Genomic DNA, 16,567 nt, shown 5'->3' on the forward strand with positions numbered 1-16,567 from the left:
GATTAAGACAGATTCCTAATCCTCTTGAATTATACAGTCAAGCATATTTGTGTTTATGTACCTTTTTCCAGGAAGAGTGTTCATGGTTTTCACCAAATTCTTAAAGGGTGCTGCATACCTAGAATAGAATAGAATTCAGAATATAATGGGAACACTGACTACTTAGCCTAGTTATTACAAGTTCTTAGATTCCCAACAAATACATTTTTAAAGCCACAATTATGAAAAACACTTTATTTAGCTTTTGTCACATTAAACTTCTTTCCACAACAGTTCCATAAATATTAAGGGGACACAGTGGAGGAAAAGCAGTACCTGGAAGGAATGGAAAGCAGACCTCAAAACCTGCTTTCACACAACAGCAAACATTCATTTGTAAAGACCCAGATACACAAGCCTGCTTCGTGGCACAAAGCATTCACCTGAAAAAAACAAGGGAGAGCCACCAACAGGCTCCAAGGTCCACGGGACCACCGAATCATCACGTTACAGAACCACGAGTCGTGGCATTGAGACACCCAGCACAGAAGCACAAACAGGGCGGTGTAGACTGTGCTGTTAGCAGGAGCTGCTCTGGGCTAGCCTTAGCAGACCTCTGCCCTTCCCATAAAGGAAGCCCTCCCAGCACCTCACAGCCACTGGCCTCATAAGTGAATAGGATCCTTAGAACTCAAAAAACAAGGATCCTTGACTCCAAAACAACAGAAGGATTAGAAGATCACATATCGCAGACAATGCACTTCTTTGAGCTGCCACTGGAGCCAAAAGTCCAGCAACTTTGAAGCTATAAAGAATTAAGGGCATGTGTTTGACACTACTGTATACCAGACTCCACAGGGAAGCATCAGTACCTAAAAGGTGTGCACGTTTTACACAGGGAAATGTCCAACGAGCGGACTCCACATCAGTGCATTTGGGAAAAGCAACAGCAGGTATGAGGAGATAACCGGAGTGCCACCCACTAGCACATGAGCTCAGGATGGGAGGACGGAAACAATTGAACTCACTTTTTTCTGCCTGTTCTGTAACATTTCATGCAGACCCCCATCTTGGCAGAAAAGATAGGATCTACAGGGTCAGTAGAAAGCAACTGGTCGAGTCTGTTAGACATGGAGATTCAACTCCAGCAGCCGACTTAGGGAGGCAAGTCCTGTGGCAGGAACAGTGGTGGCCCAGCAGCAGAAGACTTAACTTCCTGTCGGAGTTTGTCCGTAAGTAGTTTCACGACCTGGAGCAGGTCAAAGCCCCCTCTGGGCTTTAATTTACACATGTATCCAAGATGAGATTGAACTTCTGCATCAGGTTTGTAAGCTGTCACTGTATCTAGAGTGTTGTGCAAATCGGGAGGACCCCACAGAAGCCCAAGCAGCATGCGTGTCAGATGCCAACTGATGCATGCATTCTGTGGTCTAAGAATATCTTTTCAGTTTTGTGTTAAACTCAGCTGCAGGATTCCCTTAGGCACTAGAACTCGGTCTCTGCTCAGCTCTGTCACTCACTTCCCTGTGGGACCCTGGGCGAATTCACTTATACTCCAGTTTCCACAACCAGAAAGTTAGGATCACTGTAATTCTTATTAAATGTGAAAGTATGAGGCCTTGAGAACTGTGTCGGACACACAGTAAGTAGCCCACAGATATTTTTAGGTGCTAAATGGTATATTTTTATCATTTCCTTCACATAGTCTTTATAATGTGTTCTAAAAGGTTTCTAGCAGCTTTAAAAAATATGTCAAATCTTACTTAATTAAAAAAAAAAATGCCTTGTTTCAAAATAGACCTAGACGCAGAAGGTCCACCTTGAATTTGGAAAGGTGTCTGTTTGTGCAAGCTCCTTAGCAGATTTAAATAACAACCAAACTGGTTTCACATGCTGGAACATTCTAGAATTGCTTCATCCTAGCTTATATATATGAATAAATAAGTAGCTCTGCCAAGAATTGGTAACTGATTTCTTTCTACTGAAATCTGGAGTAATTGCCCTCCCAGCCAAGCTGGCAGGTGAGGTAATCCAGGGAGAGACCATCTCCCTCCCACAGCCTGTGTCAGTTTTGTCTTGTTTTGTTCTTAATACAGTTGAGGCCCTCCAGACTTATGTTTCCACCTCAAGTTTTTAAGAAAAATCTCTTTAAAATTATTTTAGGGTCAATTCCTCTGTAGTTGGTCCCAGTGGACCGTGTGACAGGCCTGAGGCCACACACAGGGGCTGGAGGGAGGGGAAGGAGGGTGCAGTTAGGACACGCCTGAAAACTCACTGCAGGCCCAGCTCGCCCACCCTGGTCCTCTTTAGGGATTGCTAGCGCCCCCCTCAGGAATCTGAACATTCTGTTCTAATGCGATCTGTGTTAAGAATATTCCATGTTAATTGTTTCATTAAGATGTATCCACATGATCCCATATAAGACACTCATGTTTTTGGAGTTAACCCCAAATCTCATTTCATCTCCCACAAATAAGTTTCTCACATTAAACAATAACTCGCAGATTAAAATGGAGGAAAGGAGTCTTGCCACACGAGTCTGAGGCAAAGCTGAGGCTCACTTTTCCATAATAAAGTGTAGTTGGGTGTGTTCCCCCCACCCATACTCAAGTTATTTCCTGTTTACAGTTGTCAGGTCCTATCCCCCCTTGTTCATTCCTTTTAAAAACTGATCTTGAAAACAATGAAGTCCTCATTGCTAGGCTATGGCAGAAGATCATTAGGTGTGGATACCCCCCCCTCAAAAACAGAAGACATTTAAAAGAAAGCACTGTTTAGGAGACATTATTAATCTTTAAAATGGATACTGAGGATTTACGAAAAACATATAAAAACAGCAGACTGGCTACACACTGGTGTCTGCTTTAGAGGACAGTTTGGAACAGATGGGCCCAGAGATTGAAAACACTCCCATTTGCGAGGAGGAAAGGGCCCTACACTATTCAAAACAAAAGGAAGAACACCTTTCAGCTACAGACCGTGTTATCTCAACTGCCTCCTTGGCCCAGACCCCAGTTCTAAGAGACAGCCTTGCCCCGAAGGCCCCCCCCACCAAGGCTGGACTGACCTCTATCCCCAGCACGCCACTGTGGCAGTCTGAGCCAAGAAGAAATGACCTAAAAAGTATTAACAGCCCCCTCATGGGCTAACTCCAAATGCAGGGAAGCGGGCAGCCTCGCAAAGCATGCAAGAATAACTAGGAAACGAGCAGTGGGCCCTGGAAGAGCTCACTAGCACACGCACCAGCTCAGGCAAGCGCGGGATTTGGTATGGAAAGCTGCTTCGCCCCCTGAGACCAATCTGGTCTCTACAAAATCCAACCTAAAATACGTCAGTCCCTATCCGCCACTGTGGCAGTGCCTTAGACCTCATTCTGGTAATCTCCTTGTAAGTATAACTAAGAGAATTTCACCAGCAGATACTTGTTCAAGACGGCCTCCCTTGCCTCCCACTTCCTGTTCTCTAGCCTTGTAACTTCAGTTTGTTGGGGTGCGGGTCTAGGCTGGCCAGAGAGAGAGAAACTCGACCTTCTGGATGTTCCCTGGTTCCCGTAAAATGCAACGCATGCGTTCTGCACCGAGTCTCACCTAGGCTGCAACACTGAACCACGAGGAATCATTTCAGACCAACTCGGAATACAGACAACGGCGTGCACTCCCTAGGTCTGTGTCCGAGTGTTTCTGAGACAGCTCTGCTCAGCTTGTAGTAAATCTGCACCAATACCAAAACTAAGAATTATTTAAGGACTCCCTAGCAGAAACCAACCTTCATAACCGAATTTAATCTTCCTGATGACTTAATAAATACAGATTTTGCCAGCCCAAGTAAACCCATTTTCAAAAAGAGAATGCGTTTCATCGATCACAAGGTAGTTTTTCAAAACATCCTCACAAAAATCAAACATGGATGTAACCACTCACTGCCAAGATATAGATGTAACCCCTTTAATACGTTCACTATGTTCCTGAAGATTTCAGTTTTTTAAAAGTGAGTTAAAATTGTAATTCCAGACGTGCTTTATCATCTTGTCCTATCTATGTCCCACTTGGAATAGGAATGAATACTCTTCTATGAAGTTTCCATTTCACCTAGCTCGCCATATAAATGTTCTGATAAGAAAATAGTTTAAAAGAGCGCTACGGTGTAAAAGAATTCTTTCTTGCTATAAATAACTATCCCTAGATATTTTCTAAAGTAGAATTCACAAACCAGGTCTCCTGAAAGTGATATGCTTACCAAGTCTACACAGCCTGACACGTCCCCATCTGGATGGCTGATGTGGCACTTGTGGCTGCCCCGACCGACGGGAGAAACCCGTTCCTGCAAATGCTGGGCCTTTCTCCAGCACACACTGAGCTCCTTGGGACAGGAGTTTTAAGGAAGGGACAGAGATTTAAATCTCCACAATCCTCCATAAAAGTGATCAAACACATAAATGCACCCCAAATAATGAGCAGGCTCTATGAATGCAAATCAAGAGGAATGAAACGCTATGGAGATGGCAGCAAGGTCTAAGGGAAGGGTGTGGCTCACCTCCCAGCCCGACCACTGGCTCCCCAGGTCACGATCCCTCCAGCCTTCGACAGTAATAGCAATATGTGACTTCAGTCCTCACAGGCCTGTGACATAAGTGTGTGGAACTAGTTCATTCACTGCCATGGTTTTCCATCCTACCATCCAGTGGCCCTGAAGAGAGCAAATGGAGGTCTGTGTAAGGGCAGGTTGGGCTGCCCGATAAAGGTTAGTCCACTTCCATATGGGCCCCAGCGTCGCCCCTCTCTATACACCTTGCACAGCGGATTTCCACCATTCATTCCCAAACCTTTAAGATGTTTTCCAGAGGGGCGGAAGGGAGATGAGAAGTAAGAAAGGACCACACTGAGATCCTAAGAGGCTGAGCATGAGGTGACATCGGCACTGGACATGCCCCCCGGAACCAGGGAACACTGCGGCTTTCTCACCCGACTCTGGGAAGCGAGGCATTCGGGTGCAGGATGGTACCCGGCTGGGCCTGCCATAACCAAAGGGGGGACGACACGAGCAAGACGACGAAGCCTGCCCATCCCAGACAGAGCTCACGGTTTGCACTGGAGGTCACACTTCGGCCTCTGACCTCCTCTGTGGCCTGTTCGCCTCAGACTGGGCATCACTGGGACGGGTGCTTCTGGGAGCCCTCCCTGCTCTTACTCTCCTCTGCTGTGCTGCACTCAGCCCCAGCAAGCGAGGACTTGTGCCCGCGAAGCGTGTGGGCGTTCAGCATCTCCAGCAGCAAGTCGTAGACTGGGACCACGTTTTTGCATTTCATGTTGAGCAGGTGTTCCATGCCCTTGTTACTGGAGGACAAAAAGACGTCGAGAGTCCTTCCTGGGAGGCAGTCGTGGGAACTTCAAGATCTTCCCCAGCTCTCCCCCAACAAAACCGGTCTATCCTCCACCCCCTAAATCTCCCCCAGCCATTTCTTCTAGGGTTCTTGCCTCTGGCTCCGTCAGTCATCTACACTTATGGGCAAGGACCTTAGTGTCCTATCACCACCCACCCACAGTGGCCCGACAGCACCTGGCAGAGGGCCGGGAATTCTCATCGTGCACAGCAGCTGTGTTCTACATAGTTCCACTAACACTGAATTAGCAAATACATTGCTTCTGCGGGAAATGCAGGATTATGTGCCCAAGGCTCTGGTCCCAACATTTTCATCATCCGGTTAATACCGAACCTTGGTGTACCTGTGTTTTTGTTTAAAGACACCTTATTTAACATGAATTGTTGCTTCATTAACATTGAACTCACAGCCGATGCTACCACAGCTCACGCATGAACAGAGCTTACCCAACACGCTTATTTTCTCCAGAAGGCACATCACAGCCTTCTTGCGCTTAGGAACACTGAGCTTCAGCACTCTGCTTGGGGGCCATTTATAGACCGTGGACTCACCAACAAAAAGCACAAAAATGCAAAAACATGGCACTAACTAGACCACGCAAAGGACATTTTTTTATAGTGTGAGAGCCGGAACAAGAACAAAAGGGTCCCCTTGCTTGACCTCAGATGGGAATTTAAGTGTGGGCAACTCAAATTTTTTGCCACCCTGAGCTTGTCCTTGAAGGACCACAGAAATGCCACTAAGTATGGATTCAAGGGTTACAAATAAGTTTTTAAAAATAGTCAAATTTTCAGAGCCCCTGGGTGGCTTAAGTCAGTTAAGTGTCTGCCTTAGGCTCAGGTCATGACTCAGGGTCCTGGGATGGAGTCCAGCACCGGGCTCCCTGCTCTGCAGGGAGTCTGCTTCTCCCTTTTCCTCTGCCTGCCATTTCTCTGCTTGTGCTCTGTCTCTGTCAGCCAAGTAAATAAAATCTCGGAAAAAGGGGCACCTGGGTGGCTCAGTGGGTTAAAGCCTCTGCCTTCGGCTCAGGTCATGATCCCAGGGTCCTGGGATTGAGCCCCGCATCGGACTCTCTGTTCAGCGGGGAGCCTGCTTCCTCCTCTCTCTCTCTGCCTGCCTCTCTGCCTACTTGTAATCTCTGTCTGTCAAATAAAATAAATAAAATCTTTAAAAAAAAAAAATCTCGGAAAAAAAAATAGTCCAATTTGCAAATAAAGACTCTGTGACTAATGAGAGCGGGCTCTATCTGTTCTGCAAATGGTTCTGTGTCAGTAATCATTCAAGAGGAAACAAGGCGGACGTTGCTTCGTTTCCTCCCCTTGTTATAATTCTTGAGGTGAATACTGTCCTTCTCCACAGCCTCTAGACTCTTCCTCCCCCTTGGGTAGCAATGACCTTCTGTCCTCACTCCCCTCTGCCAGCCCCAGGGCAGGGCCGCCCTCCTCCCAGGAGCCATCAAGCACCCAGCATCTCTAAACCAGCACAGAGCCATCCTGTACACCCATCCCCCACCATCAGCATACACTGAATGCACTCTCCTCACACCCTGGCCTTCGAAACCAGTGGGCCTCCCCAGTTCCCTCAGATCTCATTATTAACGTCCTGATGCTGTTGCTGAAAAGACCCACTCCGGGGGAAGGCTTCGGGCACGTCCCCAGATCCCTAGCCTGAGGAGCTGATCTAGAGGAGCTGAGGTTAGCCTCCTCAAGCAAATGACCTCAGAGTGGTGGTGCAAGGAGGGGTGGCCGTTCATATCAGGAGAGAAGCGGCCTCTTTTAGAATTCCATAAATAAGCCCAAACCCCAGCAACTAAAAAACAGGTGAGGAATGCCATCAATATCCTATATGGTAGCACGTGACATTCGCCCAGTGCCCACGGTGCTGACCTCCGGCCACAGCTGCGTGCACTGATGAAGAACGCCCCCCCTTCCCTTTCAGAGATTTATTTTCCTTTAGAGGTCAAAACTCTGCCTTGTCACTCTCAAACCTGCAAACACTCTCCCCGAAGCTCTTAGGCCTTTGCAGGGCGCAGGCACGCCCCCACCCCCCGGCCCACCCCCACACCCCCAGCGGAGAGGCCCCCCAGGGACTGTACCTGGCGTGTCGAACGTGAGAGAGGAGCATCAGGAGGTTAGCCAGGCGCACGGGCTGCTGCTGGGAGGGAATCCCGCTCTTGGCAATCACCCAGACCAGAGCATCGGTCACCGCATTCAGCAGGTGAGTCAGCTTCCGGCTGCTCTCAGCCTCCTGGCTTGCTGCGGCCAAAGGGTACATACCTGGACAGAGTGACAGCCACAAGTCACCACTCTGAGACAAGGAAATGGAAGTCAGGGGCTCAGCCGGGAAGCATGGCTACGTTCTCCAGAAAGGGAGCCAGACTGATCTGGGTTGTTCTGGGATCTGCATGTGTGGTGATATCACTGGCCCGTGATGTCCTTCCCTGAGACCCAGCCCCGTCGCCAAGCCCAGATGGATGCGGACCAGTCAACTGGTCTCTCAGAACATCACTGGCCCACAACTGTGGCCTCTCGGAGTAGAAATCTAGTAGCCTGAGGCCATTAACCTGGTGTGTCTCAGCAGTAGCAACAAATACACAGAGGTGATGAGAAAGTGAGATCAATCCTACCCTTCCCCACCAGGAGGGTCCCTCATCTAAGGGGAGTTTAAGAGACAAAAGACCAGGGCCATCCAGCCTGCCTGGGCCCCGTGCAGACAGACTGAGCCGGTGGCCAGGCCCATGGCATCACACCTCCAGTGGCACCTTGCTGGGGCAGGAAGACCATCTCTAGTTCCCTGCCCCAGACCAGTTTCCCAGCTCTCTGCGTGCAGCTCCTCATTGAGCAAACTCTGCAGGCACAGGTCTCCGAGGTTCCCAAAACCAGCGCAAGTGGGAGGTTGCTTCCCTTATCCTGCCGGGCCCTGCTCTGTGTTTAATTCCCCTCCGACTCTAGGCTCAGATATCCTGTAGCCTCCCACTACTTGCACATTAACAGCTCGGGTCAATCATCTTGCCCCCACCTCCCACTCCAACTCCTCCCATTCTGGAAGCTATTCTGGAAATAATTAGCTTCTCTACTAGGCTTTCCTTTTAAAAGAAAGAATAAAGGGGGAACTCTGTGAAATCCTCAGGGGAGCTGCTGGCTGTGGGCTAGAAAGATCATGGGAACCAGCACAGTCATCCATATCCATGGCTTGGGGCAGTTTTTGTTTCTCTATTTTTATTGGCACTTGCAGTTCAATTAAGATAACTCAATTCAGTACAGTTCAGTTGAGGCAAACGACATCCTGAAGCACAATTATGCAAGTGTTGGGCCTCCCCACGTCCCCGGGGCCATGTCCCTCCACATTGTCAGACTACGCAGACTTCAAATAGTCAGCTTCCTACAACAGCCCACAACCGCTTCCCTAACTCCCTGCTCACCTTGTTCTCCAGTGACTCTTGCTAGCCACCCCCCACATCCTCCAAACTCCCACTGAATGCCACAGCAGTTCCCCTGCTCTCCCACCACAGGGGAAACAAGCCCCACCCTTGACCCAGTGCACCCCCTTCTGAGCAGCCAAAATGCAGACCTGCTCATGTGACTCCCTTCCCAGCTCTTGGGCCCAAGTCCAAACCATCTGGTGCAGCTCTCAAGGGTACCAGGCCTCCCTCTGCTCTTTTCATCCTCATTTCCCACCACACCTCACCTTGAACCCCACTTTCAACTCCAGAGCACATGGCACACAGAACATGCTGAGCTCTCTACTTAGGAACTCTCTCCCCCTCCTCCTCCTCTCCACCCTCCCTTCTCTTAGCTACATCCACTCCTCCTTTAGATCCCAGCCTGGTGGTGACCTTCCTTCTGGAAGCTTCCCTGCCCTGCCTACCACCCCACCCTAAGTCTACCTTGGATTCTCTGAAGCTCTGATGGTGCCCATGCACCCCCAACAGAGGGCACCCTGTTGTCCCAGATCCTGGATCCCCTTGTATCCAGCCCGTGGCCACCTTCCCAACCCTAAGAGACACTGGACAGAAGCCCTTTGAGAGCACAAACCCTGTCTGCTTATCTTTATATCCTCATTACCTAGTGCGATGGCTGGCAGGGAATAATACCCACAAATGGAAGAATTAGGCTGAATTCACACGGGTTCCGATATTTGCGTCATTGTAGCCAATCACGCCATCATAATGGAAATGATCAATGTGCTTGTTCAGTCTGCTCTGCTACCTGAGGTGTGCTCCATGGAGGTCTCCTGCCTTAAATATGTTTTTGGATTCAAAAAGGAGTTAAAACAGTCTACCAGTACTTGTGTCAATCCAAAGTGACAAAGTGAAAAAATAAAAATAAATACTCAGGGACGCCTGGGTGGCTCAGTTGGTTAAGTGGCTGCCTTCGGCTCAGGTCATGATCCCAGCATCCTGGGATCGAGTCCCACATCAGGCTCCTTGCTCGGCAGGGAACCTGTTTCTCCCTCTGCTTCTGCCTGCCTCTTGGCCTACTTGTGATCTCTCTCTCTCTTTCTCTCTCTCTCTGACAAATAAATAAAATCTTAAAAAAAAAAATACTCAGCTAGGATACAAGTGTTCATAGCAACATCACACACGATAGCCTAAAAGTGGAAACAAACCAAGCATCCATTAGCTAAGAAACGGATAGACAAAATGTGGTATATCCATACAGAGGAATATCACTCAGCCAAAAAAAGAACAAAATACTTGTTTGTGTTTTGTTCATGCTACAACATGGGTGAACCTTGAAAACCTGATGCCAAGTGAAAGACGCCAGCTACAAAGGACCATGTTTTGTATGATTCCATGTGTCGGGCCTATCTGGAATAGGCAAATCTATACAGACAAAAAAGAGATGACTGGCTGCCTAGGAGTAAGGGTGAGACAAAAATTAGGTAGTGATAGCTAATGAGTACAGGTTTTCTTTTGGGGTGATGAAAATGTTCTAAAATTGGTTGTGATAATGGGTACCTAAGTCTATGGATACACTAAAATCCACTGAATTGTACATTTCTAATGGGTGAACTGTATAGTATGTGAATTCCTCCTCATAAAGGAGTACCCATTGCCAAGGGCAAGCCCTGGGTCTTCTACAGGCTGTAGGGGCAGCACAGCTCTAAAAAGGACCATCACTGTCAATCACTAACAAGGAATCTGGGGACAGGAGTCAGCCAAGTTTTGGAAGGGCTCTATCAATTTTAGATATGGCAAATGCTTTTATATGCAAAAAGACTAACCTATTTAAAACCATCCCGGGAGGGAACAGGGCTGAAAAATATCCATTTTGCTGCCTCTTCGGTTAGCAGTGCCATGCCTGTACTTTGGGCTCACCAAACATGTATTTACAGAGTAACTGTTACGTAGCGGGCTCTGGCAGAGGCAGGAGACAGGACACAAAGCCCCTCCCTCTAGGATGCTCATTGCCCAGTCACACAGGGAACAAAAATCAATCTCCTCTAACCCACCCAAAGTAAAAACATTATGACTCATTCCAGAACAAAATTAAACTACTTTTCATGAAACTAAAGCAGCACAGCATCAAAGGCGAGATCTTGGCACCATGCCCCAACAGACCAAAGAAAGTAAAATAAAAACAAACACATAATCTCTCCTCTTTATCACCTGGGAACAGCTGTGTGTTCCTCTCACTAACCCACCTGTGGACTTCTGAGCAGCACACGGTGGGCGTGGGGGGCAACGCCCCCAAAATCTGCCACATGCTATGTTCAAAGGATGAAGATATACTGAAGGGAAATAAATCAGAAGATCTAAAGTGTTTAATAAAGACCCCGGAATACTAACCGAAGGAAAAATGCCTGGTTTTTAGGAGGCACGTGTCATGTTTGTTTATTTGCTTTAAGGAAAGGAACCTCTAGCCGTGACCCATCCCTCTATCACCATCTCCTACCCGAGTACCATAAGAACAGGCTGGTATCTGGGAAGTGCCCATGATATGAAACCAGCAGGCTGGTGTTCACAACGCTTGGCCCCCACGTTCTCGATCAATAGAAAGGCCCCTGTCTTGCCTCTTCCGCACCCTTCTGTGTGTCTGTTTGGGGCTCTGCCTTCCACCACCCGACTTCACCAGCACTCTCCCCAAAACTCAGAGTGAACCAGGGCTTGAACTGATGTGCCCATCATCTTCATGACAAAGAGAATTGCCCGGTTCTAAGCCCCTATTTCTTTCATTGAACAAATAGTCTAATCCTCTTTAAGCCTAAAAATTGTTTAAATAAACCTATTCCTAATTTTAAATATTTTTAAAGGCTATCTGTGGATTAATCCCACTCTATATCCTAGATTCGGTCCAACAGAAGACTTACTCAATTGTTTTTTTGTTTTTGTTTTTTTAATATTTTTTATTTTTTTTAAAGATTTTATTTATTTATTTGACAGAGAGAGATCACAAGTAGGCAGAGAGGCAGGCAGAGAGAGAGGGAAGCAGGCTCCTCGCAGAGCAGAGAGCCCGATGCGGGGCTCGATCCCAGGACCCTGAGATCATGACCTGAGCTGAAGGCAGAGGCTTTAACCCACTGAGCCACCCAGGCGCCCCAATGTTTTTGTTTTTTTTAAAGATTTTATTTATTTATTCGACACAGATCACAAGCAGGCAGAGAGAGAGAGGAGGAAGCAGGCTCCCTGCTGAGCAGAGAGCCCAATGCGGGGCTTGATCGCAGGACACGGGGATCATGACCCATGCCAAAGGCAGAGGCACTGAGCCACCCAGGCGCCCCAAGACTTACTCAGTTTTTTCAGATTTCTGGTGATAAGATGGCTGGTCCCACTACTCTTAATTTGGATATTATAGTGTATACCCCTGTTCTAGACCAAAAGAATGTTATCTAGTTCACTTTGACATTTTTATCATTTAGAAGTCACTGGCACATACGAAAACTAAATAAATATTTACTGAATTGAAATTGGATAAAAAAATTAATATTCATCCCATACTACATGCACTATTAGAGGAGATAAATAACCCTAAAGTATGCAGCTATTTAAAATGTAACTACCAGGGCATTTGCCTTCCACTCAGGTCATGATCTCCAGGTCTTGGAATTGAGCTCCACATGGGGCTCCCTGCTCTGCAGGGAACCTGCTTCTCCCTCTGCCCCTCCCCCTGCTCATGATCTTGCGCACACACGCACACACGCCCTCTCTCTCTCAAATAAATAAAATCTTCAAAAAAAAAACGTAACTACCTACACCTGAAACAAATATAACTATTTTATGTCAACTGTACCTCAATAAAAAAGCAAATATCCCATTAAAAATGGGTGATTTCAACAGATACTTCTCCAAAGAAGCTATACAGACCACAAACAAGCACATGAAAAAAAAAATGCATATCATTAGTTATTACAAAAATACTAACAAACCACAATAATATACCATCACACACCTGTTAGCATGACTGAGGATCCTGCATTCTAGAAAACTCCTCAGTCCCAGGCAAATCTAAATGGTTGGTCACCCTAAATTACATTTAAATAAAATTTTATAAAATGCAAACTAAATCTATAATGACAAATTCTATTGGGGGCTGCACAGAATTGGACAGGGGGAGGAAATGTAGAAGGCGGAAGTTATGCAGAGGCACAAGAAACTTCTGCGTGTGACAGATGCATTCACTATCTTGATTGTGGCCATGCTTTCAGGGGCATATATATATAAACATCCAAAAGGCATATAACTGTATGCTTTAAACAAGTACAATTTATTGTAGATTAATTATGCCTCATAGTTCTGCAGTCAAATGCTCTACCACTGAGCTATACCCCTGTGCCTCATAGTTCTGTTAAAAATAGTCTTGGCCATAAAAAAATTCATGTGTGTGTGTATATATATATATGTACATACACATACACGTAACTACTAACCCTGACCTGGCCACCTCGTATGCTGATACCAGGCCAGACCTAACTAACGCCATAATCCCAACCCAAGCTCATTGCTTACACAGGGAAACAAGAGACCAACCTATTGAGGAGACTGTCGTCTCCAGACAGCCCAGCACTTACCTAGCGCAGCAAGAAAAGCTGCCAGCAGCAGGTAGCAGCCCTCAGAGACCCTGCTCTCTCCATATGGGACAGAGAACATCCACAGCCTTCTGACTCTAAGAAACCTACTCCATTTCTCTTCTCAGGACCCTCAGCCTCGCAGCACCCACCCTGTGCTGGATATGGTCCCTGCTGGATGATATGTCTTTTCCACTCCGGCCACAATCTGTGCTCCCTTCATCTTTCTTTTTCTGTTTTGTTTTCATTATATTGTTTCCAGATTTGTTGAGGTATAACTGACCTAAAATCACCTGCACATATTTAATGGGTATGATTTTATTAGTTTTGATACTTTGACACACACACACACATCATAAAACCCTAAGTGTAATCAAGACAGTGAACACATTCATCACCCCCAAAAGTTCTCTCACGACCCTGAGTAATCATTCCTCCATCTCTCCCAACTCTCATCCCATCCCCTGGCAACCACAAATCTGTTCCTACTATAGTCTGCTTTTTCCAAAATTTTACGTAAATGAGATCTTATAGTATGTATGCTTTTTTGTCTTCTTTCATTCAGCACCATTACTTTATAAGATTCCTAATGTTACATGTATCTATCAGTGGTTCAATGCTTTTTATTGCTGAGCAGTGTTCTGCTCTACGGTATATCACAGTTTGGGTTTATCCTCTCACCATTTGGTGGGTATTTGGTTTGTTACCAGTTTGGTGCTATTACAAATAGAGTTGCTATGAACATCTGCGTACAAGTTGTTATATAAACATATGCCTTCATCTCTTCAGTAAATACCAAGAAGTGGAACAAATGGGTCACCAGGTACATGTACACTTAACTATTTAAGAAAATGCTCATCAGTTTTCAAATACTTGTACATCCCCCCAAAAAAGGAGTACCAATTTATATCCCCCCAACCCAGTAATGTATGAGAATTCTCCTTACTCCACATTCTTCCAAACTCTGGATATGATTACTCTTTTTAATTGTAGCCAGTCTATTGGGTATGGTTTTTCATTTTGTTTTAATTTTAATTTCTCTAGTGAATAATTTTAGCATTTCATGTGATTATTTGCCATCACTGTATCTTCTTTGATGATATATCCATTCAATCATTTGCCTATTTTAGTTCAAGCACCATTTAGTGAAAAGATCATTCTTTCCCCACTACCTTGACACTGTTAAAAATTGCTTCTTGTATGGGTCTATTTCTGGACTCTATCCCATTCCAATGATCTATATTTCAATACATGTTGTTTTGATTACTATGGCTTTAGACTAAATCTTGAAGTCCAATAGGATAAGTCGTCCAACTCAGTTCTTTTTCAAAGTTGTTTTGGCTATTCTAGGTTCATTATATTTCCCTATGAATTTAAGAATCTGTTTATCGATTTCTACCCAAAAAAGCCTGAGATTTTTACTAGAATCAAATTGAATCTAAAGGTCATTTTGAGGGATAATGAACCTTCTAGCTCATTAACATATCTTTCCATTTATTTAAAATTTAATTTCTCTCAGAAATATCCTGAATTTTCAGTCTCACACATTTTGTCAAGTTTATTCCTAAGTTTTATATTTCTAATGCTATTATAAATAGTATTGATATTAATTTCAATTATCATTTGTTCATTGCTGCCATGTAAGAATATAATTGACTTTTATATATTGCCCTTTTATCCTACAACATTACTAAACTCATTTTTTGTAGACTCCTTGGGCTCATCTACATCAATTAGGATGTTTTCAGAGGTTTACTTCCACCTTTGCAATCTGGATGCCTGTTATCTCTTGTCTTACCTTATTGCATGGGGTGCAATTTCTAGTAAAATGTTAAATAGAATTAGTTAGGTGAACATTCTTGCCTTGTTCCTGATTATGATTAAGTATAATATTAGCTGTAAGTTTTTTATAAATATTTTTATTAGGTTAAGGGAGTTTCCCTGTATTCATAGTTTGTTTAGAGTTTTTGGCAGGAATGGGTATAAGATTTTGTCAGATTGTCAACAATGAAATTAAGTCAGTAATCCAAAAACTTCCAACAAACGAACGTCCAGGACCAAACACCTTCCTAGGCAAATTCTACCAAACATTTTAAAAAGATTTAATACCTATTCTTCTCAAATGAGTCCAAGAAAATAGAAGAGGAAGGAAAACTTCCAAATCCATTCTATAAGCATTACCCTGATACCAAAATCAGTTAAAGACTTCACACAAAAAAAGAGGACTACAGGTAAATATCTCAGATGAACACAGATGCAAAAATCCTCAACAAAATACCAAGATCCTCAACAAAATACTAGCAAACTGAATCCAACAATACATTTAAAAAAATCATTTGCCATGATCAAGGGGGATTTATTCCCAAGATACAGGGTGGTTCAATATTCACAAAACAATCAACATGATGCATATCAATAAGAGAAAGGATAAAAACCATATGATCATTTCAATAGATGCAGAAAAAGCACTTGTCGAAGTACATCATTCATGAAAAAAAGCCCTCAACAAAGTAAGTCTAGAGGGAACATGTCTCAACATAATGAGGGCTGTATATAAAAAATCCACAGGGGTGCCTGGGTGGCTCAGTGAGTTAAAGCCTCTGCCTTCAGCTCAGGTCATGATCCCAGGGTCCTGGGATGGAGTCCTGCATTGGGCTCTCTGCTCAGCAGGGAGCCTGCTTCCCCCTCTCTCTCTGCCTGCCTCTCTGCCTACTTGTGTGCTCTGTCAAATAAATAAATAAATAAAATCTTTAAAAAAAAAAAAAAAAGAAAAGAAAAAAGAAAGAAAAATCCACAGCTAACATCACCCTTAATGGAGAAAATAAATAAGAAAGAAATAGAAACGGGCAGAAGACATGAAGAGACGTTTTTTCCAAAGAAGACATACAGACACATGAAAGATGCTCACCATCACTCATCATCAGGAGATGTAAATCAAAACTACAATGAGATACCACCGCACACCTGTCAGAATGACTAAAAACAACAACATAAGAAACAGTAAGTGTTGGCAAGGATGTGCAGAAAAAGGAACCCTCTTGCACTGTTGGTGCAATGCAAACTGGCACAATCACTGTAGAAAACCGCATGGACATTCCTCAAAAGGTTAAAAATAGAACTACCCTACAATCCAATAATTACACTACTGAATATTTACCCACAGAAGACAAAAAACACTAATCCAAAGGGATACAGTCACCT

At 44.9% G+C, this 16,567-nt stretch overlaps 1 protein-coding gene across 2 annotated transcripts in view; it reads right to left on the bottom strand.

Annotated features, from left to right (window-relative positions):
* Window positions 1–223: 223 nt before the first annotated feature.
* Window positions 224–16,567, bottom strand: part of ESR2 (estrogen receptor 2) — a 74,327-nt gene continuing 57,983 nt past the window's right edge. For both annotated transcript variants that reach the window (XM_047738783.1, XM_047738784.1), the window contains exons 8-9: window positions 7,455–7,635; window positions 224–5,312 (exon numbers count right to left, since the gene is read on the bottom strand). In XM_047738783.1, the coding sequence (XP_047594739.1) occupies window positions 5,126–5,312; window positions 7,455–7,635 (368 nt within the window). In that variant the 3' untranslated portion in view covers window positions 224–5,125. The remainder of the gene's footprint in view (window positions 5,313–7,454; window positions 7,636–16,567) is intronic.

Source organism: Lutra lutra, chromosome 7 (assembly GCF_902655055.1).
Source record: "Lutra lutra chromosome 7, mLutLut1.2, whole genome shotgun sequence".
Taxonomy (NCBI): Eukaryota; Metazoa; Chordata; class Mammalia; order Carnivora; family Mustelidae; genus Lutra; species Lutra lutra.